Source organism: Petromyzon marinus, chromosome 52 (genome assembly GCF_048934315.1).
Source record: "Petromyzon marinus isolate PM22_M1 ecotype Great Lakes invasive population chromosome 52, UKy_Petmar_22M1.pri1.0, whole genome shotgun sequence".
In the NCBI taxonomy this organism is placed as follows: Eukaryota; Metazoa; Chordata; class Hyperoartia; order Petromyzontiformes; family Petromyzontidae; genus Petromyzon; species Petromyzon marinus.
In genome coordinates this window covers 6,311,444-6,339,103 of record NC_133718.1, presented here as the reverse complement: position 1 = coordinate 6,339,103, position 27,660 = coordinate 6,311,444, and the positions used below count along the sequence as shown (strand labels likewise).

Genomic DNA, 27,660 nt, shown 5'->3' with positions numbered 1-27,660 from the left:
ACCGCACACACGCACGGACGCATCACGCAGCAACCACCACCACCCCCATCACTCTGTTCTCTCCTCCTCCACCACAACCATCATCATCACCCATACCTCCCGCCTCTCTCATGCACACACCACCATCACCTCTCTTCCACCACCATCGCCTCTTCACTCTCTATCTCTCCATCATCATCACCAGCCATGCTTTCCACCTCTCTCTTGCACACACTACCACCATCACCTCTCTCCTCCACCACCATCGCCTCTTATCCACCACCACCACCACCATCACCTCTCATCCACCACCACCATCACCTCTCATCCACCACCACCATCGCCTCTCATCCACCACCACCAGCACCTCTCATCCACCACCACCATCACCTCTCATCCACCACCACCATCACCTCTCATCCACCACCACCATCACCTCTCATCCACCACCACCATCGCCTCTCATCCACCACCACCAGCACCTCTCATCCACCACCACCATCACCTCTCATCCACCACCACCATCACCTCTCATCCACCACCACCATCGCCTCTCATCCACCACCACTATCACCTCTCATCCACCATCACCTCTCATCCACCATCACCTCTCATTCACCATCACCATCGCCTCTCCTCCACCATCACCTCTCATCCACCACCACCATCGCCTCTCATCCACCACCACCATCACTTCTCATCCACCACCACCATCACCTCTCATCCACCACCACCATCACCTCTCATCCACCACCATCGCCTCTCATCCTCCACCACCATCACCTCTCATCCACCACCACCATCACCTCTCATCCTCCACCACCATCGCCTCTCATCCACCACCACCATCACCTCTCATCCACCACCACCATCACCTCTCATCCACCACCACCATCGCCTCTCATCCACCACCACCATCACCTCTCATCCACCATCACCTCTCATCCACCACCACCATCACCTCTCATCCACCACCACCATCGCCTCTCATCCACCACCACCATCACCTCTCATCCACCACCACCATCACTTCTCATCCTCCACCACCATCACCTCTCATCCACCATCACCTCTCATCTACCACCACCACCATCACCTCTCATCCACCATCACCATCGCCTCTCCTCCACCACCATCACCTCTCATCCACCACCACCATCACCTCTCATCCACCACCACCATCACCTCTCATCCACCACCACCATCACCTCTCATCCACCACCATCATCACCTCTCATCCACCATCACCTCTCAACCACCATCGCCTCTCCTCCACCACCACCATTACCTCTCATCCACCATCACCTCTCATCCACCACCACCATCACCTCTCATCCACCACCACCATCGCCTCTCATCTACTACCACCATCACCTCTCATCTACCACCATCATCACCTCTCATCCACCATCACCTCTCATCTACAACCACCATCACCTCTCATCCACCACCACCATCACCTCTCATCCACCATCACCATCACCTCTCATCCACCACCATCATCACCTCTCCTCCATCACCATCACCTCTCATCCACCATCGCGTCTCCTCCACCATCGCTCCTTTTATCTCGCCACCACCATCACCACCATCCCTCCTCCCACCCCACTCTCACACACACATCGATGGCTAGGGCACACACACACGTAGACTAACACGCAAATATGTAAATGTAAAGATCTACCGTGTAGCCTACCTAAACTGCTGGGGCAAGTGATGTTAGCGAGCACATATTAAGGCCGCAACTGCGCACGAGGATGTGGCGTGGCTAGGATTTCGCCCAGCCGCCTTTGTCTCCCCAGTGGTTATGTTTACACATATATACACACACGCGCACATACATGTACACACACGCACGCGGGTCTTTGACAACACAAGAGGTATAGGTTGTGCGGAGGAGGTTTGCGTGGTTTAGGGACTATTTTCTTCTTAAAGGGCACGGGACAAGTGTGTTTGCGCGTCTCTGTGTCTACCGTGCCCATACTACAACAGCGTTGTCTTCACGTGTCTTCGTGTGTGTGTGTCTCTCTCTCCATCTCTTGCTCAGATGTCTATGTGTGTGTGTGTGTCTTTCTGTGTGTGTGTCTTTCTGTGTGTGTGGGGAGCGGTGGTGTAGCGGTCAGCGCGCTGCGCCACGAACCCGGCAAACCGAGTTCGATTCCCGATCACGGCCAACACCCAGTGACGATTATCTGAACCGGTCCTGGGCATCCCCTAGGTCGACTCAGCCTCAAATGAGAACCTGGTGCGGTGTGTAGAATCATCGCCACTGGGGAGACAAAGACGGTCGGGCGTGGTGTTGGCCACCCACCCCCTCGTGTGCTGTGTCGGCCTTCATAGGTGCTTGGTCACAGCACTTGCCCCAACAGTCTGGTAAGGGTTATACTGAGGATCTTTATATTTGTGTGTCTATCTGTGTGTGTCTATATTTGTGTGTGTCTATCTGTGTGTGTCTATATTTGTGTGTCTATCTGTGTGTATTGCTTCGTCGGTGCTCGGTAACAGCACTTGCCCCAACAGTCTGGTAAGGCTATCCTGGGGATCTTTGTCTATTGTGTGTCGCTTTTCTAAGTTGCGTCTTCGTGTCTCTGTTTCTCGGCTCTGTGTATCTGTCGCTCTCTCTCTCTCCGTCTTTGTCTCTCTTTCTCTCTGTGTACTTCAGTGGTGTCGTTTGTATTTTATCACGTCTAAATGCACGTTGGACGCTTGCTATTCGGTCGTTTTGTTCGTCTTGCTCGCATTGTTTTCTCCGCTGTCTTTTCCGTCTCTCGCTTTGCTGCTCTGCGCGTTTTTCTTTCCCTTTTCCTGCGCCTTCGTCGTTCCCACCAATGCCCCGGTCTACGTCGAGGATGCGTTCCTGGAAGGTGCGACGGCGAATACCGAAACGACGTTAAACATCGAAGCGATGTACAGGGTAGCAGTAGTAGGTGGTGGTGGTTGGTGGTGGTGGTGGTGGTGGAGGCGAAGGCTGAGAGGCGACGGATAACGAGAGAGGAACGGACCATGCTGTCAGCGACGTAAGTGTGGGGCTTGAGTCCACGTTAAATCAGGTCGCGGTGTTAATAAAAGTGGCGACGTGTTTGCGAAACGACGTAAGAGGGGGGGGGGGGGGGAGACGTAAATCTGTATCTGCTATCACTCAATTGGGATAATCGACTGGCAGACTAATGCCCCAGGTCGGTCTTCAGATGAAACTCACCGTGACATCTTGAGTTCTTACCACGTTAAAAAGAATCAACTTGAACGTATCTCGCTCTCACACACACACTCGCTCTCTCTCTATATATTCCTCAGTTTTTTTGCCGATATTTTGTGTGATATGAACATTTAAATTGCGTTTTCACTGTTACAGGCCATTGTCAATCCACTGCTGGACGGATGCCTTCCCGTGCCGTGCTGTTTGACCACACTTAAGTTGGAGGAACCCACGATAGGATCAAGATTTGTGAACTCGCCACTGATGTTAGCCGTGGCCGGGAAACGAACTCAGGCCGGCCGGGGTTGAGAACAGTGCGCTCACCGCTGCGCCACCGCTCCTCGCCTTTCTTGGCCCAGTAGAATCGCGTCTCTTTCTCGAATAAGGGCTGTGGATGTATTCTAATAACGGGGACTTGTAGATTGTGTAACGCGTTACATTGCTGGCTTCCTGCAAGGTCGCTTACTCGGGTTGTTAACCCTCGAGAAAAGAGGATGATGATGAGGGTGGTGGCGATGGTGATGATCATCGTAGTCACGATATTGAGCGAAGCTTAAAATGGTAGTGATAGTAATGATGGTGGTGATGATGATGGTGATTATGATGGTGATGGTGACGATGGTGTTGATGATGATGGTCATCGTAGTCACGATAATTGGTGAAGCTAAAAATGTCAGTGATAGTAATGATGATGGTGATGGTTGTAGTATTGATGGTGGTGTTGGTAGCAGCGCGTGGAGCGGTGGCGCTGTGGTTAGCGCGCTGCGTTCTGAACCCGGCTATCTGAGTTCTATTCATCCAGCACGACCAGCGTGGTGAAGTATGGTCAAACGACCGCTCTCCCCACACGAGCGACATGGCACGGGGAAGGCCTTCGCGGACCAGTGGATTATTTTTCACTATTTGTAAACGAGGTCTTAAAGAGTTTTTATAATACATGACAAAAAAATAGTCCCTCTCTCTGGCCATTTGTCTTCTAATCTCCATCTCGCTTTCATGTCCCCTCTCATCCCCTGTTTTGGGTGCCATCGTCTCCGCTTTGTTCACCCCTCCACCCAGCCCCTTCTCTATTCTCTATTCACGCCTCTCTCTCTCTCCCCCCCGTGTCTCTGTGTCTTAACGAGTCTATGGGTTCTCAGAAGCACTGACGCACACCACGTGCACCACGCACACCACGTGCACCACGCGCACCACGCACACCACGTGCACCACGCACACCACGTGCACCACGCACACCACGTGCACCACGCACACACTGACAAACAGGACAAAGACAAAGCGAGTAGCAACCTATGAAGGCCAACACGGTACACGAGGGGGTGGGTGGCCAGCACCACGCCCGGCCGCCTTTGTATCCCGAGTGGCGATTTTTTTTACATATCCGCACCAGGCAACTCATTTGAGGCTGAGTCGCCCTAGGCGAGACACAGGAACGGTTCAGATAATCGTCACTGGTGTTGGTGGTCGTGAGTGGAAATCAAACTCGGGTCGCCGGGTTTGTAGCGCACACACACTAACAACAACAGTAACAACGATCCCCCGTGTTTCCTTGACAGACTGTAGGGGCAAGTGGCGTTAGCGAGCACCTATGAAGGCCGGCACGGCACACGAGGGGGTGGGTGGCCAGCACCACGCCCGGCCGCCTTTGGCTCACTCGTGGCGATGTTTACACACCGCACCAGGTGCTCATTTGAGGCGGAGTCAACCTAGGGGTGACCCAGGGCCGGTTCAGATAATCGCCACCGGTATTGGATGCACGCTGTCACGCACGGACTTTGACACACAAAGCAAATGATGTACACACGCGCACACACAGTGGCAACTCCACAGGAGATCGTTATGACGCGCGCGATGAAATGCGCTTAAGTTAAGCTTCAGAACCGATACCGATCGATTAATCAGTGAATCGCTCTACCCGCCCTCCTCTCTCGCGGGTGGAGAGGGGGGCTCAAGCGTCAGAACGCAGAGCCGACAACGCTGGAGCAGCTCGGTTCGAATCCACCGCTCATCCGCCAATGACTGCACACACACAACAACAACAACAATAAAATATAAAAAAACCCTCAATTACATTTGGCTTCTGAACTTGGACTTGGGCTAAATTCCAGCTCTATCGGTTTTGCTGTTGCGTGACGAACGCCGCTCTTAAGTGGCAAGGCGGGTGGGAAAGTTTGCCACTGTGTGGAACCAGAGGTCAGAAGGGGCAGGAGGGATCTCAGCGGTAGCTCTGTGATGCACGCTTCCGCGGGCTCGTTCCCACACACACGAAGGGGTCGCCGGATGGCCCAGTCAGGGAACATTTTGGGGGGGAAAAACAATCTATTTAAAAAATAGGATTAAAAGTCCCGAAACTTTTAACTGTCATCGCCATTACTAACGAACTCACACGGTTCAAACCATGCCCATCTCCTGAGTCAGATGTGGGAATTTTGCATTAGCATGACGGGGCCTAGTATTGCCACGTGGCACCAATTGTTGATTTGTGTATTGCAGTCGTCAATGTACAGTAACTCCTCAATCCACTGCTGGATGAAGGCTTTCCCTGCGACGCGTCGGTCCGGCACGTTGTTTGACCATACTTCACCACGCTGGTCAATGCCGGATTGTATTTGACCGGGGCCCGTTCAGACATCACCACTGGCCACTGATGTTAGCCGTGGCCGGGAATCGAATTTAAGTGGCCGTTCTCACAGTGCGGTGGGCTAACCGCTGCGCCACCACTCCCCTGATTGCTTGCCGATTCAGCCCATCATCATCATCATTTCCCATCCCGTCAGGGCGCACATTCGCTCCCGTCATGGGAACGTGGTATTTCCACCGCCGGATTTGTTGACGTTACTTGTAGCGAGAATCATACCTCAGCTGCCCCCCAATCCTCACCCTCCCTCACCCACCTCACCGCACCCTCTCACCCCTAACCCATCGACGCCTCCGCGTGTCCCATTGGCCCGCGCGGCGAGGCTCTCTGCGCGTGCGGGAGCCGCGTCACGGAGCGGCTGAATGAATATCACTCCGCGGTGGCGAGACGGGGGCCGTCGCGCGTGGGATCAGAGCGCGAAGCGTCGACGAGGGCTGATGAGCGCGCGTGTGTGTATGTGTGTGTATGTACGTGTATGTGTGTGTACGTGTGTGTATGTATGTGTACGTGTGTGTATGTGTGTATGTACGTGTGTGTATGTGTGTACGTACATGTGTGTGTACGTGTGTGTACGTGTGTGCGTACGTGTGTGTGTGTGTACATGTGTGCGTATATGTGTGTGTGTACATGTATGTGTGTGTGTATGTACGTGTGTGTATTTTTGTGTGTATGTCTGTGTGTACGTGTGTGTGTACGTGTGTACGTACATGTGTGTGTGTGTGTACGTGTGTGTATGTGTGTGTACGTGTGTGTATGTGTGTGTACGTGTGTGTGTGTACGTGTGTGCGTACATGCGTGTGTACATGTATGTGTACGTATGTGTGTATGTCCGTGTGTACGTGTGTGTGTATATGTGTGTGTATACGTGTGTGTATGTGTGTGTACGTGTGTGTGTTAGTCTGTGTGTACATATGTGTGTATACGTGTGTGTGTACGTGTGTAGGTGTGTTTGTGTCTGGGGGGAGCGGTAGTGTAGCGGTTAGCGCGCTGCGCTACGAACCTGGGTACCCGGGTTCGATTCCCGCTCACGGCCAAAACACCGGTGACGATTATCTGAACCGGCCCTAGGCCTCCCCTAGGTCGACTCAGCCTCAAATGAGTACCTGGTGGGGTGTGTAGTAAACATCGCCACTGGGGAGACAAAGGCGGCCGGGCGTGGTGTTGGCCACCCACCCCCTTGTGTGCTGTGCCGGCCTTCATAGGTGCTCGCTAACAGCACTTGCCCCTACAGTCTGTCACAGGCTACACGGGAGGGGTCTTTGTTGTGTGCACTTGCCACGTGCATTCTGCTACGAACCCGGATGCCCGGCTAACATCAGTGGCGAGTGATACCTGAGCCGGTCTTGGTTACCCCACCCCACCCGCACCTCTTCACCAACCCGCACTGACCAGCGTGGTGAAGTATGGTCAAACCACCGCCATCCACTCTGACAAACACCCTGTGGTGGATGGCCCAAATGGCTGGAACTTACATAACTTCATGAATTAATCGTAATTATACGAAATGTTTCGTTTTGTTTGGCCACACCATTATCTGGTGCAATTTGTTTTTGGCGTGTTACCCTCCACCACCCGACACGGCCAAGCAAATTAATTAAGACCGAAGAACAATTCTCGTTGCATCTAAATTGCAATGAGCACATTAGAGACACCCATTGTTTGACTGGGTATCTTTCTTTATGTTTCTGTATATGTATCATGCCTTGTTTGTGTGCGTGTACTATATACGAACTATGAAAATGTACACTTATTTGTGTAAGTATGGCTCTAATTACTCGAATATATACTTACAAATAATTATATCGTACATGCCTGTGTCAATCCACTGCTGGATGAAGGCACCCCAACGCTCCGTGGCTCATGGGCGATGTTTGACCATACTTCACCGCGCTGGTTACGGTGCGGGTTGGTCAAAAAGGTGAGAAGCCAGAGACCGGTGCAGACATCACTCGCCACTGATATTAGCCGTTGCCGATAATAGAACTCAGGTGCCTGCGTTCACAACGCTGTGTGCTAACCACCGCGCCACCGCTCCCATGTATAGCAGCACATCTACGTCGAGTACAGTATATGGATTTCGCGTGCGTAATGGGGGCCTTCTTCATAGCACATAAACCAAGACGGGTCATTGCCCGAACCGTCGATTGTTATGTTTTATTTTTTTATTTTAAGGCCAACACACTCGTGTTTTTGACGAGTGTGTTGACCTATTTGTTCATTCTACTTGTTCACCACTGTACGACGTAGCAGCATCATCATCATCACCATCATCAACAGAATGTCATGTATACATGTGTATGTATGTTTACACAGCACAGGATCGACCCGCTTTATGCAGTGCAGTACGACTATTAAACATAATCCATGCCTCGAGTTTCCTGGCTGGCTGCTGGCTGGGCTACTCTCCACCCAAACTCTTTTGTTAGAGGCCGGTGCGGGCGGTTGCCACCGAAGCTAGCTGGGTAACTGGCTACACGGGATTTTTCCGCGTAACAAATAGACATTGGGATTAATTGAATGGGCAGAAGAAGTTCGGGAGACGTATAATATATTATTATTATGATAGATATAAGTAATAGATATACATTTAATAGATTGCTACACTGAAGAGGTGGGAGTAATGAATACAGAAGACAGACCACACGGTTCATTTAAAATCGCTCCAACTTTTCAATCCGTGCTCCTATTAATGCGATTCTTCCGCCAGAATATTATTTAAATCCTTGGGAATATATATAAAAAAAACATTTAAAAAGCGGATTAATTCAGTGCTCCAAGTACAAGCAGGATTGTGAAATGACAGATGTCTCTCAGTTTCCGTTGCAGAGCAACAAAGGGCCAGTCTACTCGTAACAACAACAACAATAATAATCATATAAATAAGCAGACAATATGCCTCCTTGGAATAACTTTTGCAAAAAATATGACACCACACATCAGTCACGCGACCATCAGCGTGTATCGTTTCGGCAGCATTGTTGGTTCAACACTGCAAAGGAAGAATCCTGGACAGGTTTTTGACAATCGGTATCTCATCGAGTAGCAGAGTCAGGCTTTGCTTGAAAATTTTTTCTGGTGAACCGCCCAGATGATTGTAGGCAAGGAAATCTCTCTCTTTGATATGGGTCGGATTTCGACGAAAATTTATTTAGTACAAACGACAACCACGCACTTTAATCATTAGCCCCGTCGTGGCAAATATAAATAGCAAAATAAATCAGCGGACAATTTTACCACCTTCCAACATTTGTGTCTCCATGTAAAGCGTCGTGTATGTGTGCGTGTGTGCACGTCTGTGAATCGTGTATGAATCGTGTACCATAACGGCAGCGCATCGGAGACTATACGCATTCGATGCCGTATTTCCTTTTTTTTGCTCTAGTTTGTTTTAGTTTGAAACCAGACCCCGACAGTTTTTTGATGGGAGTCCTCTCACCAATAACATATATCCTGGTGATCAAGCCGCATTTTTTGTTCATCAAAGCGCGACCCCGCTGCTGATGAGACCCAGAAGGTCGAAACGAGTCCAGAGTGTGCTCGCTTCATCAAATGCTGCTGAATCACTCTTGATTCTTTAAAGCCACGTAGGCCGATGTATTAATATCATATATATGTTATTTGCATGTGAATAGAGAATTGAGTTCTGCTCATATATTATTTACCTATTAATTGTCTCGTATTATAAACTATATTTATTTATGTTTGAGAGTACGCATCATAGACTCGAAATTGAGCTAAGCAGCTATTTGGCATGGACGACTGCATGCCAAGACCGTTCTATATTCCCTCTCTATATACACACTCATATATGCTACTGTTTACGATGTATGTAAGTAATACATCAGCTACGTGAACAAAAAACGTGAATATCACGTAAGAGCATTGTGGTGCATGTGTTGGCATGCCGCGGGCTTTAATAGGTGCTCGTAAACAGCACTTGCCCCATTGTGCTACGATACGACTGACGCGGGAGGAAACTTTATCAATACATTGCCTCGCGTGTTTGTTCAATAACGATTTATAAAATTGCGTGGAAATTGTGAATGTAGTCTAACGTGTAGTGGAAATCTATGTTGTGTTGTTGTCGTCATCATCATCATTATTACAATGCGACTATCGTATTGTCCGGATTATTAGACGCTCCGGAAAGTAGCACGGACCCCAAACGTGTGCCCGGTGTCAATAAAGAGACGATGCACACTTTTTCTCGATCACTCTCTCGCTCACACACACGCAACTACCGGATTATAAGACGCGCCCTTCCACCCAACATTTTGCTGTAAAATTCTGTACAGCGGTAAAAACGTGCGTCATTTTTTTATCCGTCCAATACGCTAATTGCATGGATAAGCATATTTGTACGTCTTTACGAATTCATAAACATGCGTAATGCAAAACCTTTAATGTAAGTACGTTTATAATTTACTGCGTATATGCGCACGTACCCAGAATTGACATGCGCTCGCTAACAGCACTTGCCCCAACAGCCTATCAAGGCCTATACTGTAGACGGTGTGTTTGTGTATGGGTAGGAATGTATACTCTATACCAATATAGTGAGGAATGGTGGCGGAGCGGTTAGCTCACTGCACTACCAGACCAGCGGATCGGATCCAAATCCCGTTCACGACCGATAACAGTGGTGAATATTTCAACCGGCCCTGGGCCTCCCCTACGTCGACTCAGCCTTAAATTAATACTTGTAGCGGTGGGTAAACATCGGCACTGGAGAGAAAAAGGCGGCCGGGCGTGGTTTTGCCCACCTATTCCTTCGTGCACCGTGCCAGCCTTTATAGGTGCTCGCTAACAACCCTTACCCAAACAGTCCGTTAAAGGCTATACGGGGGGGTTATTTCCCTTTGTCATTGTATATTGATATCGCACCGTGCTACCAAAAAAGTAAAAATCGTTCACGGCCAACACCACCGGTGGCGATTATCTGAACCGGTCCTGGGCCTCCCCTAGGTCGACTCAGCCTCAAAAGTAGTACCTGGTGCGATGATGTATAAACATCGTCATTGGGGAGACAAAGGCGGCCCGGGCGTGGTGCTGGTCACCCACCCCCCCCGTGAGCCGTTCCGGCCTTCATAGGTGCTGCTCGCTAACAGCACTTGGCCCAAACAGTCTGTTAAAGACTTTGCCTTTGCAACTGTGTGTACGATTCACGTTTCGTGTAGCTCACTGAACGTTTTAACTATTCATGGGCAGCCGCCGACTCTGCCCGCTTGCTTTCGGCGTCAGCGTCACACTCCGCACGGGAGGCGAATTACTCGGTCGGTGGTGGGGGGGGGCAGTCTCGGGGGGCGTTGTTCGACGCGAGGCTCCTGAGCAGCAGCAGCGGCATCAGCGAGGCTCCGGGCTGAGGCTGCCCGCTCCGTGACGCGCCCAGCCCCCCCCCCACGCCGCTCCACGTCGCTCCACGCGCACGCACGGGGCTCGTGGTGGTGGTGGTGGTGGTGGTGGGTGGGGGGCTCTCAGCGCCACGTTCCACATCGGTGGAGACGTTTCCGACTTCCACTCGCGACGAACGTCGTCAACTCTCCACTCAAAACTTGTGGAGCGTCTCGCGAGAATCGACGTCGCTCGCGCGATCGCCGCCGTCTCCGCACGCGCGTGGCTTCGAGGTGTCCACGACCTTCTAGGACACCGTGAGAATTGCGTGCGTGTTGGACTTCTTTCGCACCGTACGTAGCCAGCCGTGCTAGTCGGAGGTGCGCGGGAAGGACATCAAACTGAAACACGACGAGCAGTTGTGTGAAGCAACGAGTTTTCAATCTAGATTTTAAAGTGTATTGCTCCTGTAGAATTGACGTCTCTGTCGTCTGTCCGTATGCATGAGTTCGATTACGTCTCGCCCTTCTAGAACATCTTGAACATTTACCGACGCGAGCTAACGAATCCGAATCTTGCAGGGTCGGGCGTCTATCCAGCCCATCATTTCTATTGGGTCGATAAAGCGAGTACCATTTTGTGGGGAGTCAACATTTAAAGAGGGATGGACTATTCACCTGCCGCAGGAAATGCGGAATGTCCACCACTCCAGACGAACCACCACCACCGCATTACCCGCATTCTCTGGATTATAAGAGGAACTTTCATCCCTGTAGTTGAAAGCAACATTTGCAGGTGCGTCTTATAATCGGGGTAGACATACGTGTGTGTGTGTGTGGGGGGGAGCCGTAGTGTAGCGCTCACGGCCACCATCAGTGACGATTATTTGAACCTGTCCTGGGCCTCTCCTACGTCGACCCAGCCTCAAATGAGTCGCTGGTGCGGTGTGTAAACATCGCCACTGAGGAGACAAAGGCGGCCGGGCGTGGTGTTGGCCATCATAGGTGCTCGCTAACAGCACTTGTAATTCACTGCGTGATTCACTATCTGATTCACTATGTGATTCACTCTGTAATTCACTGTGTGATTCACTGTGTGATTCGCTCTGTAATGCACTCTGTAATTCACTCTGTAATTCACTCTGCGATTCAATCTGTGATTCGATTTGCGATTCACGCGCTCCGTGAAGCGGCGAACACGAGAATTCGTCACGAATACAAATCGAAATTACGCGCACACCCGGAGGAAGCGTTTTCCCTCCTTTGCCTGCGACTCCGTCCTCACTCTCGACCCTCCTCCACCCGCGGACGATGGAGCGATGAATGATCGCTCGAGCCTCGTGATGAAAAGTGCGCACGGAAGCATTGGGTGGGGAGAGGGAGAGAGAGGGGTGGGGAGAGGGAGAGAGAGGGGTGGGGAGAGGGAGAGAGAGGGGTGGGGAGAGGGAGAGAGAGGGGTGGGGAGAGGGAGAGAGGGGTGGGGAGAGGGAGAGAGTCGGGTGGGGAGAGGGAGAGAGAGGGGTGGGGAGAGGTGGGGAGAGGGAGAGAGAGGGGTGGGGAGAGGGAGAGAGAGGGGTGGGGAGAGGGAGAGAGGGGTGGGGAGAGGGAGAGAGTCGGGTGGGGAGAGGGAGAGAGAGGGGTGGGGAGAGGTGGGGAGAGGGAGAGAGAGGGGTGGGGAGAGGGAGAGAGAGGGGTGGGGAGAGGGAGAGAGGGGTGGGGAGAGGGAGAGAGAGGGTGGGGAGAGGGAGAGAGAGGGGTGGGGAGAGGGAGAGAGAGGGGTGGGGAGAGGGAGAGAGAGGGGTGGGGAGAGGGAGAGAGAGGGGTGGGGAGAGGGAGAGAGAGGGGTGGGGAGAGGGAGAGGGGTGGGGAGAGGTGGGGAGAGGGAGAGAGAGGGGTGGGGAGAGGGAGAGAGAGGTGGGGAGAGGGAGAGAGAGGGGTGGGGAGAGGGAGAGAGAGGGGTGGGGAGAGGGAGAGAGAGGGGTGGGGAGAGGTGGGGAGAAGGAGAGAGATAGTGGGGAGAGGGAGAGAGAGGGGTGGGGAGAGGGAGAGAGGGAGAGAGAGGGGTGGGGAGAGGGAGAGAGAGGGGTGGGGAGAGGGAGAGAGAGGGGTGGGGAGAGGGAGAGAGAGGGGAGAGGGAGAGAGAGGGGTGGGGAGAGGGAGAGAGAGGGGAGAGGGAGAGAGAGGGGTGGGGAGAGGGAGAGAGAGGGGTGGGGAGAGGGAGAGAGAGGGGTGGGGAGAGGTGGGGAGAAGGAGAGAGATAGTGGGGAGAGGGAGAGAGAGGGGTGGGGAGAGGGAGAGAGGGAGAGAGAGGGGTGGGGAGAGGGAGAGAGAGGGGTGGGAGAGAGGAGAGGGGTGGGGAGAGGGAGAGAGAGGGGAGAGGGGAGAGAGGGGTGGGGAGAGGGAGAGAGAGGGGAGAGGGAGAGAGAGGGGTGGGGAGAGGGAGAGAGAGGGGTGGGGGGAGGGGAGAGGTGGGGAGAGAGAGGGGTGGGGGGAGGGGAGAGGGAGAGGTGGGGAGAGGGAGAGAGGGGTGGGAGAGGGAGAGAGAGCGGTGGGGAGAGGGAGAGAGAGGGGTGGGGAGAGGGAGAGAGAGGGGTGGGGAGAGGGAGGGGAGAGGGAGAGAGAGGGGTGGGGAGAGGGAGAGAGAGGGGTGGGAGAGGGATGGAGAGGGGTGGGGAGAGGTAGAGAGAGGGGTGGGGAGAGAGAGAGAGAGAGGGGAGGGGAGAGGGAGAGAGAGGGAAGGGGAGTGGAGAGAGATAGAGGGGAGGTGGAGAGCGTGCCGGCTTTCAAGGAGCAGTGGGCGCTGGAGGAGGCCGTGTGCTCGGTGGCAGATGACGGAAAGCTCTGCATGCAGATTGTGAGCTACCCGTCGGAGGCCGTAGGACTGCGGGAAGGGCTGGGTGCAGATGCATCACTTGTCGTAGTTAAAGAGAGAGGGGGAGGGGAGAGTGAGGGGAGAGGGAGAGAGAGGGGAGAGGGAGAGAGAGGGGAAGGGGGGAGTGAGGGGAGAGGGCCAGCCAGCAGCCTGGGCATCTTCCGCGCTCTGGTCGGAGCCAGGGTGTGGGCCGGAGTTCCGACACGCGCGGCTGACCCACGCCGTGCCGGCCTTCAAGGAGCAGTGGGCGCTACAGGAGGCCGTGTGCTCGGTGGCAGATGACGGAGAGCTCTGCATGCAGATCTTAGCTACCCGTCGGAGGCCGTTTGACTGTGGGAAGGGCTGCGTGCAGGTGCAGCACTTGTCGTAGTTATAAAGACAAAAGAGAGAGCGAGAGAGAGCCAAATGGAGTAGGAAGAGAGGGGGCAGAGAGAGAGGGGGGCGGAGAGGGGGGTAGAGAGACAGGAGAGGCAGAGAGGGGGGTACAGAGAGAGGGGGGGCAGAGAGGGGGGTAGAGAGAGAGGGAAGGGGAAAGGAGAGAGAAAAAAAGAAAAAAAATATTTTGTTGGGTCTTTCATTTAAAAGGAGGGGGGGGGGGCTTTACATAAAGCAAAGCATAAAAAACAAAAAAACGAAATGATGAACGGAGCAAAGTGCCGACTACACCGAGCATCTTCGTGTTTCCTCTGATCGTAAAAAAGAGAGAGGGGAAGGGGGGGGAGGAGGGAGAGAGGGAGCGCGGTGGAACCTCGAGGAAATGAAACCGAGAGAGAGGAAAAGGAGCACGTGGATGTAGAGAGACCACGCGCGTGTTAGAGAGGTCGCATTGACTGTCGCGAGAAGGGCGAGACTGGTGACGGAGCTGCAGGCAAAGCAGGGAAACACCTCCAACCGGAGAGATGGCAGCGGCCAGATCGGATCGGAATCTGTATTTAGACTGGAGAAATCCGATGAGCTATGAAGCTCTTTAGCACGATGCTCAGTAGGGGCGGGTCATCAATCGAAATGACGATTATCATAAAAATAATCCTCGTTGCGTGTTTGTACGAGCCCATCATCCCCTCGGAGTCTATAAAATTACTCAGGCGACTATCACTTTGTCAGGTTGTCAACAAAAGTGATTGCGCTATGGATATACACGCGCCCGTCATGGGGAATGTGGAATTTCCACCACAGGTACGCAGGGGATGAACACCAATGCCTCAGCGTGGCTCATTTGAGCAGGAAATCACTTTAGCTTTGACTTTATAGATGATTGTCACTGATGTATGTGACGAGCCACTGTGTGTGTGTTCTGTTTGGCCGGATAGAGGGGGCTAAACGGGCCCGGCACGGGCTAGAGAAGAGATGGGGCTGATGTGATACAGGACGATGTGGAGCTGATTGGATTTGCCGATGACTGGTGCCAGCGGTGTCAAGATCGGCCTCTGTGGAGGAGGCTCGTGAAGGACGCTGCTACTGGGCAGTTGGAGGCAGTCGCCCTCCAACAACTACGGAGGGCGGAGGAGCGACGCTCACAACAACGAGCGGAGCGCCGGGCGGATAACACGCAGTCGATTTTGCACTTTGGCCCAACGCAGGCGGTGCATCTGCCAGTCATCTCAGTCGGTCAACCCACGCGCACCTGGGTCTGTCCAGTCAGTGATCACGCTTCACGTGGCCTCAGGGTGCACCTAGCCTGGCACGCGCGTCGTGGTGACATCACCGCCACTTGGTGTTTGGTGTCTTCGCCTGCCACGTGCACGATGCTCCCCACCTCCCTGTTGCTCGCAACGCTCCCGTGAAGCGATTGCGATGCAGGGAGCCAAGTAACGCGGGAGCCACGTCCGATATTAATTCCACTTAACGTGCCAGCGATATTCTCGTCGGTATTTTTGTTTGACGATTTACATCGCTCGACTCAGTGCCGTATGCGACGTAATTTAACGAGCTAATTTTCGTGTTTTAATTAAAATTCGTCACGTATCGAATTACGCCGCTATTACTGTGCCCCCCCCCCACGCTATATTTACCCAGGGAAAGGCACACCCGAGTCTCAAGACTGTGTTTCAAGAAGCTGCTGCAATGTTTGACCAATATCTGTTTTATAGTCACGCTAACGTCTATGAACGGAAACATTAAGGTTCACATTAAGCTGGCTTAAACTTTCAAAATGTAATTTTATTGCGAAATATCAATACAGGAAACTCTTCCATCGGCTGTGGTGTAAGCAAGCAATTGCAGGGCTGCGCTGTTGTCCTTTATATCTACTGGACATCTGTGAAAATAGCTTCAGAGCTCATCGGATTCCTCCAGTAGATATCAATATTCTGATCAAGAAGCGAGTGGTATCTGAAACGGCCCGGGTCCTCCCTCATCATCAACCCCCATTGTCCAGCGTGGTGAATAATCGTAAAATAAAATAATAAAACCAACACGGCGTGTGAAACCTTTCATCCAGCAGTGGATGGACTAAGGGTAGTCAATGATTGTTATTACCGTATTCTCTGGATTACCGGACTCACTTTCCTACCCTGCATTTAAAGCGGGGGAAAAGTTGGTGGTGCGTCTTATAATCCGGTAGTTGTGCGCGTGTGATCAGATCTGTATGACTTCATTGCCACCTGGGGGCCGGAAACAAGTTGGGGTGTGCGTCTTACTTTCCGGAGCTTCGAATAATCCGGGGAATGCGGCGTTAGCGAGATGCGCTGTTGCATGTCGACGGACTGGGGAGGCCTTCGTCCAGCGGTGGATGGATGACGACCGGTGAATGATGAATGCTAATGTTTGTTTTGGCATGGCCTTAGATACTCGTTTAATTTTGTGTAGAAGGACTTTTTAAAAACTGTTATTGAATTGCAATCCTCATCAGCCATGGTCAATCCGCTGCTGGATGAATTCCTCCATAAGTCTCTTCCATCAGCATTATCATCATCATCAGCCATGCTCAATCCACCGTGGGATGGAATTCTTCCATGGGTCTGCTCCATAATCGTCAGCCATGGCCAATCCACTGTTGGACGAATGCCTCCCTAATTTGCCTACATCATAATCATCATCAGCCACGGTGAGTCCACTGCTGGATGAATTCCTCCTCGAGCCGCCTGCCACCACCTCTCACGATCCTTTGATGCAACGGTCCATCCAACACCCGTTCGCTTGACACGCCACCAGCTGATTTCATTGCTCCATCTCCGCGTCGCCTTCCGTTATTTGTAAAACTGCAATCTTACGCGATTGCGTAATGCAAATTATAATTAATAGTGACGTCGTCGCTGCTGTTGCTGCGTTGGCATTGTTGCACAATTAACGGCAACAATAACAACTATTCAACACATTCATCAATAATAGCCGACGTTTCAGGTAGTGGTCCTTCATCACAGCACGTAAAACTGAAGAAGGGCTATTGCGTAAAACGTCGCCTGTTATATATTTTGCCTTTGAAGGGCACCGTGTTATTGGCAGTTCATTTATAAATATATACTGCGTAAGTATCAATGCAGATATGCACCATAGTGCTAGTGTTTAAACAGCGACAATGCTGTATTGATGAAATTTGTGGTGACGTTGAAAACAAAAGACGACAAAGATAAAGAGACCCCGTATAGCATTTAACAGACTCTGGCATGAGGCAAGTGCAGTTAGCGGAGTACCGATTAAGGCCGCTACACACAGACAACAAAGATCCCCCGTGTAGCCTTTACAGACTGTTGGGGCAAGTGCTGTTAGCGAGTAGCACCCGGCCGCCTTTGGCTCCCTCGTGGCGACGTTTACACGTCGTACCAGCCTTAAAAGGTACTCATTTAAGGTTGAGTTGACCTAGGGAAAGCCCACGATCCGGTTCAGATAATCGTCACCGGTGTTGACCGTGAGCGGGAATCGAACTCGGGTCGCCGGGTTCGTAGCGCGGCGCGCTCACCGTTGCACCACCGCTCCACACAGACACGCAGACACGCAGACACATTTACACACGGATACACACAGATACAAAGACACGCACAACACAGCCACACAGCCAAATACACACAGACAAACACACACGCACAGACACACACTCCCTGTGCTGAAATTCCTCCATTGTTTGTACTTGCTGAGCCATCAAATAACTTCCCACAGAAACTCCCGCCCGCCCGCACGCAGAGTGAAAGTGATGGGTTGCGATGGGAGTGGGTGATTGGAGTGTTGAGGGTGGGTGATGGCTCTGGGTGATGGTTGCGATGATCGGAGCGGGTGATGGGATCGTGTTAATGGGTGATGGGTCTGTATGATGGGTGGTGGATCTGTGTTTTGGTCGTAGATGATGCGAGTGATTGATGTGTGACAGGCATGTGATGGTTGCATGCGTACATTCGTGTACAATGCACAATGTACAGGCTTTTGTCAATCCACTGCTGGATGAAGGACTGCTCACGCCGCGTTGATCATAATTCATCACGCTGGTCCGTGCGGATTGGTGAAGTTGGAGGGAGCCCGCTACGGCTTAGATATCACCCGCTAACCATTGCGCCACTGCTCCGTCCACATAGAACAAAGAACCGGCGACCCGAGTTCGATTCCCGCTCGCCGCCTTGACACACTGTAGGGGCAAGTGCTGTTAGCGAGCACCTATGAAGGCCGGCACGATGCACGAGGAGGGGTGGGTGGCCAGCACCACGCCCGACCGCCTTTGTCTCCCCCATTTTTACACACACAAGGTACTCATTTGATGCTGAGTCGACCTAGGGGAGGCCCAGCACCGGTTCAGATAATCGTCACTGGTGTTGGCCGTGAGCCGGAATCGAACTCGCGTTGCCTGGTTCGTAGTGCAGCGTGCTAACCGCTGCACCATCACTCACTGCCATGATAATCCACTCCAGCAGCTACACGCGAACTTATTCCAGCACTCCATCTCCTCCTTGCACCTGCTCCATTCGTTGGCTTAACTATGCACACATATGTATGCCTATCTGCATGTACTGTATATCATCATCATCACATACATGTACACAGTACGTATGCCATTGTTGTTGAAGGGCTTTGTTCGTATGTTTGCATGCATGTACGTATGTGTATATAGATTAACATTCCATGGATGTTTTTTCTTTTTCCGTAGCTCAGCACCGGACAGCTCCCGCTTGATGTACGTCCTGCATGTATGTATGAGTGTATATATATGTGTGTGAGTGTATATATATGTATGTGTGAGCCGTGCCGAACCTCTGCGCGACCAACCAGGCGAGCCTAGTTCGATCCCCGCTCACGGCCAACACCGGTGACGATTATCTGAACCGGTCCTGGGCCTCCCCTAGGTCGACTCAGTCTCAAATGAGTACCTGGTGCGATGTGTAAACATCGCCACCGGGGAGACAAAGGCGGCTGGGAGTGGTGTTGGCCACCCACCCCCTCGTGTGTGCCGTGCCAGGCCTTCATTAGGTGCTCGCTAACAGCACTTGCCCCAAAAGTCTGTTGAGGCTATACGGGGGATCTTTGTCGTTGTATTTGTATAATTTGTATAATACGTACACACGTGTGTGTGTGTTTGATGCGAGCGTGATGTTGATGGATTTACTGCGAGTCCCGAGCTGTAAGCGTGTAATGCACGCGCAATATGATTATGAATGTTACGTGATTGATATGAATGTGTGTGTGTAAGGAGGTAACACAAGCTTGATTTATATGTGCCGAGTGTTTTGTGTCTGACTTTGTGCGCTTGTGTGTGTGTGTCTGTGAGCTTGTAGTGGCGAGCGTTGGCGCAGTGGTTAGCGCACTGCACTGCGAACCCAGCCGCACGAGTTCAACACCCCACCCGGCTCGCTACCAACAACAGTGGCGAATATTTGGACCGTTGCTGGGCCTCTCCTAGGTCGGCTCGGCCTTAAATGAGCACCCTGTGCGGTGTGTAAACGTCAGCACTGGGGAGACAAAGGCGGCGAGGGGCTGGTTGCTGTCACGTCACCCCACAATAGTCCGTTAAAGGCTACACGAGGGATCCTCGTGTCTGTGTGTACGTGTTTGTCGGTATGTCTTTGTACGTGCATGTTTGTGTGTATGTGTATGGAGGAGTGGTGCTGCAGCGGTTAGCACGCTGCGCTACGAACCTGGCGACCCGGGTTCGATTCCCGCTCACGGCAAACACCGGTGACGATTATCTGAACCGGTCCCGAGCCTCCCCTAGGTCGGCTCAGCCTTGAGTCATGCAGATTCGAGTGATGTTCTACAAGGACTAGAGGGGTAACATTTTGTGCAGATATTGCTCCACGCTCAACACCAACCCGCAACACGTCTCAAGGCACTTTGTGGGTGCTACCGTCTTCACCCGATTACAACACGCATCCCTCCCCGTATCCTGGGACAGAAAATCTGCGTGCGCGTCTTCTTATGATCCGATTTGTGTATGTGCAGTACGTGTGTACAGCGCCGGATTAAGCTCAGTGCGGGGTCTGTAGCATGATGTTATAAAGGGGCCCTAAATAAAAGAAAAACACATTAAACATTTTTTTTCTTAACTTGTAAAGTAAAGTTATTGTATTTTTCATTTGCTATACAGACAGATAATACGACATATCGATAACCTCAAATTTCTCAGTCGTTTGTAAAAATTGAAGGCGGTATAGTACTATAGTAGTAGAGCAAGTGCAGAATCACTGAACCGGAATTGATAGCTTGAAAGCATCCAGCGCGGGGCCCTTGAAAGTGCGGGGCCCGTAGCACGTGCAGCTACTTTCCCTACTGGGAGAATCCGGCACTGCCGTGTGTGATGTCGTTGACACCGGGCACAAAGTTTTGGCGTGCGTCTTACTTTAGAATCCCGTCAAAATACGGTCGGCGTACCTGGGGAACCAGCGTCGCGGTGATTTTTCGTTCGTTTTCCTTCCCTCGCACCTGGCTACGTGCGGTGCCGAAGAAGTTCAACGTGGGTACATCCATAGACGGCAGCGACTACACAGAAAAAAAGCACGCGCACAAATGTGTTCACTTATTTATTATAACCCGTGAGCATGGTCCGAGTCTCACGGCGCTCCTGTTGGGAGCGCCGTTTTTTGAAACTATGCCTAAATGTGTTAGAGTCGCGTTATTTTGTTTTGTCATCATCAGGCCACGATCGATCCACTGCTGGATGATGATGATGATGATGGACCTCCGGCCTCCCCACCCCCCAATCCGTGCAGGTGCTATGAGTGAACGAGACTGGGATGAAATCATCGCGCGTGCGGGTGCTGTAGGTGAGTTATCGTCCCCGTTTGATGTTTCTCCCATTCGGTTGTCACCAGCCTCGTCCTGTCGAGCGCCGCGTTGTCCTCTTCTCAGCAGTCCATGTGACGATGACCTCCGTTGTCGTTGTTGTCGTCGTCTGCTATCTGCCTCCAAGCGTTCCTCTGTTTCTCTCGATGCAATTCCAAACGGGGCACCTCGAAATGCTTCACTGCCAACTTCTCAAAACCTTTGTTCGATCTTTAAAAAAAAAATCGCACTGATTGAAAACGTTACTCTTCGGACGCATTGATATAACAGCTATGTTGCTTCCCACGACCAAGCTTGGACCAGAATGACTCCACTTTATTTACGTTTTGGTATACCCGACGAAAGTCCACTCTTCCGATCAAGAGGTCAAGAGATCACTTCACAGCCGCCGACGTCGTTGATGTCATCACACATCGACCGTCTCTCCCTTCCTTCTGCCAGATTCCGCGGCTGCGTTGCACAATCGACGCCGTGACATCCAGTCTCACGCATCACCACGACGATCTGAACGATCTATGTCGGCCTTCAGCCTTTCTTGCACAGGCCGCTCATACTTCAACAACCTCTCTTGTAGTCCCACCACCACCAACTCACCACCACCTCACCACCACCAACTCACCACTACTACCAACTCACCACTACTATCAACTCACCACCACCTCACCACCACCAACTCACCACCACCTCACCACCACCTCACCACCGCCAACTCACCACCACCTCACCACCACCAACTCACCACCACCTCACCACCACCTCACCACCACCAACTCACCACCAACTCACCACCAACTCACCACCACCTCACAACCACCAAACTCACATCCGCCACCACCTCTATCATCATTATCACCACCATCACCATCTGGCTTCAGATCTTAATTCAAGTATGCAATAGAAATGTGAATTCACGAAACAATTTAACGCATGCGTCCATAACAATGTGTGGCCTTAAAAGTAACCAAAATATATAATAGACGTTTCGGGCAATGGTCCTTTATTGCACGTAGCATATATTTTGTTCAATGTTCATTTGTGTAATATGAATCACTCGTTCCCGTCGCTGGAAATAAATCTCATGAGTGTAATAATGCAACTCACGTGCCGTATATCTACTATTCAATCATTTCCATTGTATCGCTCAGATACAGCATATAGCAGTGGAGCGGTGGGTGAAGTGGTTAGCGCATTGCGCTATGAGGTTGGTGACCTCAAACCTCTAGATAACTTGTGAACCTCCAGACCCTAGAGCGGAGAATTTAGAGCGAGATATCGTTCGACACTGGACATCTGTAACAAAAAAAACTAAAAAAGAGCTTCATAGCTTATCGGATTTCTCCAGCATGAATAAATATTCTAAATGTTGCCACTGGTTTGAGTCGTGGCCGGGAAATGTACTCAGGACGCCGGGTTCATAGCGCAGTGCGCTAACCACTGCGCCACCGCTCCACCCCATATATATTTCTGTACGGTATTAACAAAGGCGCGCTACAAGTAAACAACTAAGATAGGATACACTCAAATTAGTGTCAGTAACCTATAATAAAATTCACGGACCTGTCACGTTATGAGCTTTAGCCGAGGGAGATTTGCACTGTTCATGTAGAGTTAACACACAATCGTGTACAGCCCTTCGTCAATCCACTGCTGGATGGAACGCGTTCGAGGCGTGTTTGACCATACTTCACCACGACGGTCAGCACCACGGGTTGGTGAACCCAGGAATTGGTGTAGACATCACTCGCCACTGATGGTAGCCTGGGTCCGCAATTCGAACTCAGACACAGGCGAGGTTGGTGGCGCTTAGGCCGACCAGCAACCCGCCCCCCCCCCCCCCCCACGTCACTGAGTTATTTAACACGAGACTCGTTTATTACAGAACATTTAAACACAATTATACTGCGACTTGGTAGAACAGTTACATATCATTCTGCACCTAGGCGTAACGTAAAATTACGTTAACAGTTGTATGGCCCTACATATATATGCGTAATACTTTGCATGTCAATTTCAAACGTAACATCACAACTACTGTCGTGTTCACATGAACGCAATGTTTCATATGCAGCATAAGCACGTGCATCAATACGGCATTGTAATAATAAGCATTGTGTACAATGAGCCGTAAGTAATTATGAAATTAATTGCAGTATATTATGCACTGGATAAGCCGATATGGGAAAAAAAAAAATATCCGGAGTGGGCCTTTAATGAGAAATTAAAACTCGTGAGAGAGACGGAGTTGATGAACTTTCGTGCGCGGAGCAGATGCTGGCCTATTTACATTTACATCACTTCAGAGAGCAGTGGATTGTACCTGTGTGATGATGATTATGAGAATTGTTATTATATATGACTTAGGCGACGTTAATTTGTGTTTACAAATATATACTTATACAGTGTGTATATGTGTGCGATGGAGAGGGGGTGACTGATGTGAATTACCATGATGTTATAATAAAACGTTTCATACCCCTCCTGGCAATAAAACAGGATGTGTTAAGATGTTAAAACACCAAACATAAACCTTTTGCAAGGAATCACGAAGTCCGCATTAGCCACACACAGTACTTGCGGTGAACATGCAAACAAAAAAACATACTCTGGTAGTATATTCTAGAAGGTGTTAGTTAGACACGTCTAACTCACACATACAGACGATAGCCACGTCAATTCTTACGATGTTCTAGAAGGGCGAGGCGTAACCGATTCTCATGCATACAGACAGACGACAGAGACGTCAATTCTACAGGAGCAATACACTTTAAAATCTAGATTGAAAACTCGTTGCTTCACACAACTGCTCGTCGTGTTTCAGTTTGATGTCCTTCCCGCGCACCTCCGACTAGCACGGCTGGCTACGTACGGTGCGAAAGAAGTCCAACACGCACGCAATTCTCACGGTGTCCTAGAAGGTCGTGGACACCTCGAAGCCACGCGCGTGCGGAGACGGCGGCGATCGCGCGAGCGACGTCGATTCTCGCGAGACGCTCCACAAGTTTTGAGTGGAGAGTTGACGACGTTCGTCGCGAGTGGAAGTCGGAAACGTCTCCACCGATGTGGAACGTGGCGGTGAGAGCCCCCCACCACCACCACCACCCCACCACGAGCCCCGTGCGTGCGCGTGGAGCGACGTGGAGCGACGTGGGGGGGCTGGGCGCGTCACGGAGCGGGCAGCCTCAGCCCGGAGCCTCGCTGATGCCGCTGCTGCTGCTCAGGAGCCTCGCGTACAACGACGCCCCCCGAGGCTCCATCCACCACCGGCCATCGCCTGCGGACCGAGTAATTCGCCTCCTTTGTACGACGCAGAGTACGCGCTCTAGAGACCATTTAAAATTGTTTAAATAGTCAGATTATAAAATAAACTGCGGGTTTGTTATATTCTTGGTTCTTTCGGTAAAGTCACGTATAGAAGGGAAACAATAAAATAATACAAATCTAAAACAATAACATTCTCACGACGTTTCGACCGCAACACAAGCAATCATCATCAGGTGTGAAAACCACAGCAAGAAAATTTGAAAAAAGTGGGGTGGTTGTTGTTGTTGTGTGAAAGTTTAAAACAATATAATAAGAGTACGTTTATAATGATATGAAGGGGGCATCTTCCTCTGGCAGAAATTCAATACCTTTACATTGAAAATATGAATATATTTGTCTTTTGTACACACTTCTAATATTTTTAAATATATTTATGCAAAACACTCTTGCTGGTTTTAAAACTTTTAAAAACATAATTCCGCTTGTTAGCTGTGTAGATTATTGGTCGTAAGAATAAAGACAAAGGTGCTCCGTGTAAACTTCACAGGCTGACGGGGCAAGTGCTGTTAGCGAGCACGAGGGTGGTGGTGAAGCCAGAACCACGCCCGGCCGCCTTTGTCTTCCCAGTGTTGATACTTGCTTACACACACTACACACACCATTTACTCATTTCAGCTCTGGGTTCCTAAAGCGGTGCGCTAACCACTGCGCCACCGCTCCTCTTTAATTTGCACACACAGTGATACACAGACATTATTATTACTACTACAGTACTACCATTTGGCTATACCAATGCATAGATACACAAAGATACAGCTTCCCCGTGTGGACCCATAGACTGTAAGGGGCAAGTGCTGTTCGCGAGATCGCACACATACAGTACGCACGTGCACGTATATACACACGCGCGCAAACACACCAAAACAAAGACAAAGATCCCCCGTGTAGCCTTAACAGACTTTTGGGGCAAGTGCCGTTAGCGAGTAGTACCTATGAAGGCCGGAACGGCACACGCTGGTGTGGGTGGCCAACACCATACCAGGCCGCCTTTGTCTCCCTCGTAGTACCAGCTACTCATTTTGGGCTGAGTAGACCTAGAGGAGACGCCGGACCTGGTTCAGATAACAGCCGCTGATGTTGGCCGTGAGCGAGAATGGAACTCGGGTAGCCGGGTTCGTAACGCAGCGCGTTAACCCGCTACACTACCGCTCCCCCACACACAGAATAACATCAACACACACTCGACACAAATCTCACAACACTCGCCAGCAACACTGTTTTAAAAGAAACGAAAGATAGATCATCTCCGACGTTTCGGGAAATGACCCTTTTTTAACGGCACGTATACGGACACAAACACTCACACACACACACATGCGTGTAGTATATATCTATCACATCCCTGTGTCATTCCACTGCTGGATGAAGACCTACCCACACCGTGTCGGTCACGGGGCTTATTTGACCATACTTCACCACGCTGGTCAGTGCGGGGTTTGTTGATGGGGAACCCAGAACCAGTGAAGGAGTCGAATTGAAAGAATTCCGTCTCGGAGCGCAGTATGCTAACCAATTTAGATATATACACACACACATATATACATACACATTTATAAATAGGAGGGACACGCACACGCAGACATAGACACAAATATACACACACACACACGTATAGACACACAAACACACACAGACACAAATACACACATACAAAAAAGACAAACACACATATATAGACACCTCTGTAGACAAATATAGATATACAGTATACACACTACACGCCTCGACCCAAATATACACACACACATATATACACAAGACACACACGTACACAAATACAAAGCTCCCCCTTATAGCCTTCACAGACTGTAGGGGCAAGTGCCGTTAGCGAGCACCTATGAAGGCCGGAACGGTACACGAGGGGGTGGGTGGCCAGCAACCACGCCCGACCGCCTTTGTCTCCCCAGTAGCGATGTTTACACACCGCACCAGGTACTCATTTGAGGCTGAGTCGACCTAGGGGAGGCCCGGGACAGGTTCAGATAATCGTCACTGGTGTTGGCCGTGAGCGGGAATCGAACCCGTGTCGCCGGGTTCATAGCGCAGCGCGCTAACCGCTACACCACCACACAAATACACGTACATATGGACACGCATACACGAATACACTCGAGAATACAAACCAAACGCAAACACACGCGCGCACAAACACAAAGATTAGCACACACAGCACAACATGTATATATGCACACACACAAACAATATAGTGTATATATACACACACAAACAATATAGTGTATATATACACACAAACAATATGGTGTATATATATTTACACAAACAGACATTAAAACACAAAGACAAAGATCCCCCGTATAGCCTTAACGGACTGCTGGGGCAAGTGCTGTTAGCGACGAGCGCCTATGAAAGTCGGCACGGTACACGAGGGGGTCGGTGGCCAACACCACGCCCGGCCGCCTTTGTCTCTCGAGTGGCGATGTTTACACACCGCACCAGGTACTCATTTGAGGCTGATACACGCGCAACGCGTACACCACGTGCACACACGGACACCACGCGCACACACGGACACCACGCGCACACACGGACACCACGTGCACACACGGACACCACGTGCACACACGGACACCACGTGCACACACGGACACTTGCGCACGCAACCCGCGGGTAGCCGCAGATGAATCCCGCTGTCGTGACCATCCATCCCGTGGAGCTGACGGCCTCGCGTCTCGAGACAAACTTCTCACGCTCAGTAATTGTCAAAGCGAGTGGCGTCTCTTCCTAAAGCACGACTCATCTCCCGCTCCTCCCTTTCCTCCTCGACGCCCCTCTCGTCGTCCTCCTCCTGTTCCTACCTCCTCATCCTCCTCCTACCTCCTCATCCTGCTCCTACCTCCTCATCCTCCTCCTACCTCCTCCTCCTACCTCATCCTCCTCCTCCTACCTCCTCATCCTGCTCCTACCTCCTCCTGCTCCTACCTCCTCCACATCCTGCTCCTCACTCCTCCTCCTCGTCACTGATCTCTTCATCTCGTTCCGTTGTCACTGAACCTTGACGCGCTCCAGGACTCGCCTCGCCTCGCCCCCCCCAACTCCCCGCAGCTCGCTCTTGCGAGGCGCAGGGAGGTGGGGAGGCTTGGTGGTGTGGATGGAGGGTGTGTGT

The 27,660-nt window shown here is 51.3% G+C and overlaps 1 protein-coding gene and 1 long non-coding RNA gene across 4 annotated transcripts; one reads left to right on the top strand and one right to left on the bottom strand.

The window, feature by feature from the left end:
• The first annotated feature begins 7 nt into the window (after positions 1-7).
• LOC142931311 (uncharacterized) lies at positions 8-23,690 on the top strand. Of its 3 annotated transcripts, XM_076075167.1 has the most exons (3): positions 8-2,996; positions 21,069-21,196; positions 21,657-23,690. In XM_076075167.1, the coding sequence occupies exon 1, from the start codon at positions 111-113 to the stop codon at positions 1,632-1,634; it is 1,524 nt and encodes a 507-aa protein (XP_075931282.1). In that variant the 5' UTR covers positions 8-110; the 3' UTR covers positions 1,635-2,996; positions 21,069-21,196; positions 21,657-23,690. The 3 variants fall into 3 exon arrangements, 2 of the variants coding, with proteins under 2 accessions (XP_075931282.1, XP_075931283.1); XM_076075168.1 differs by having other exon boundaries at positions 32-2,996; positions 21,069-23,690; XR_012947313.1 differs by lacking the exon at positions 8-2,996 and adding an exon at positions 14,551-19,868 and having other exon boundaries at positions 21,069-23,690.
• Positions 22,196-27,660, bottom strand: LOC116953580 (uncharacterized). The gene is made up of 2 exons (XR_004404606.2): positions 27,477-27,660; positions 22,196-24,486 (listed from the first exon to the last, which is right to left on the bottom strand). It is a non-coding gene; the product is annotated as an uncharacterized LOC116953580 (long non-coding RNA).

Excerpts from the sequence above, each read along its gene's own strand:
- LOC142931311 (XM_076075167.1), top strand. The coding sequence starts at position 111 with ATGCACACACCACCATCACCTCTCTTCCACCACCATCGCCTCTTCACT.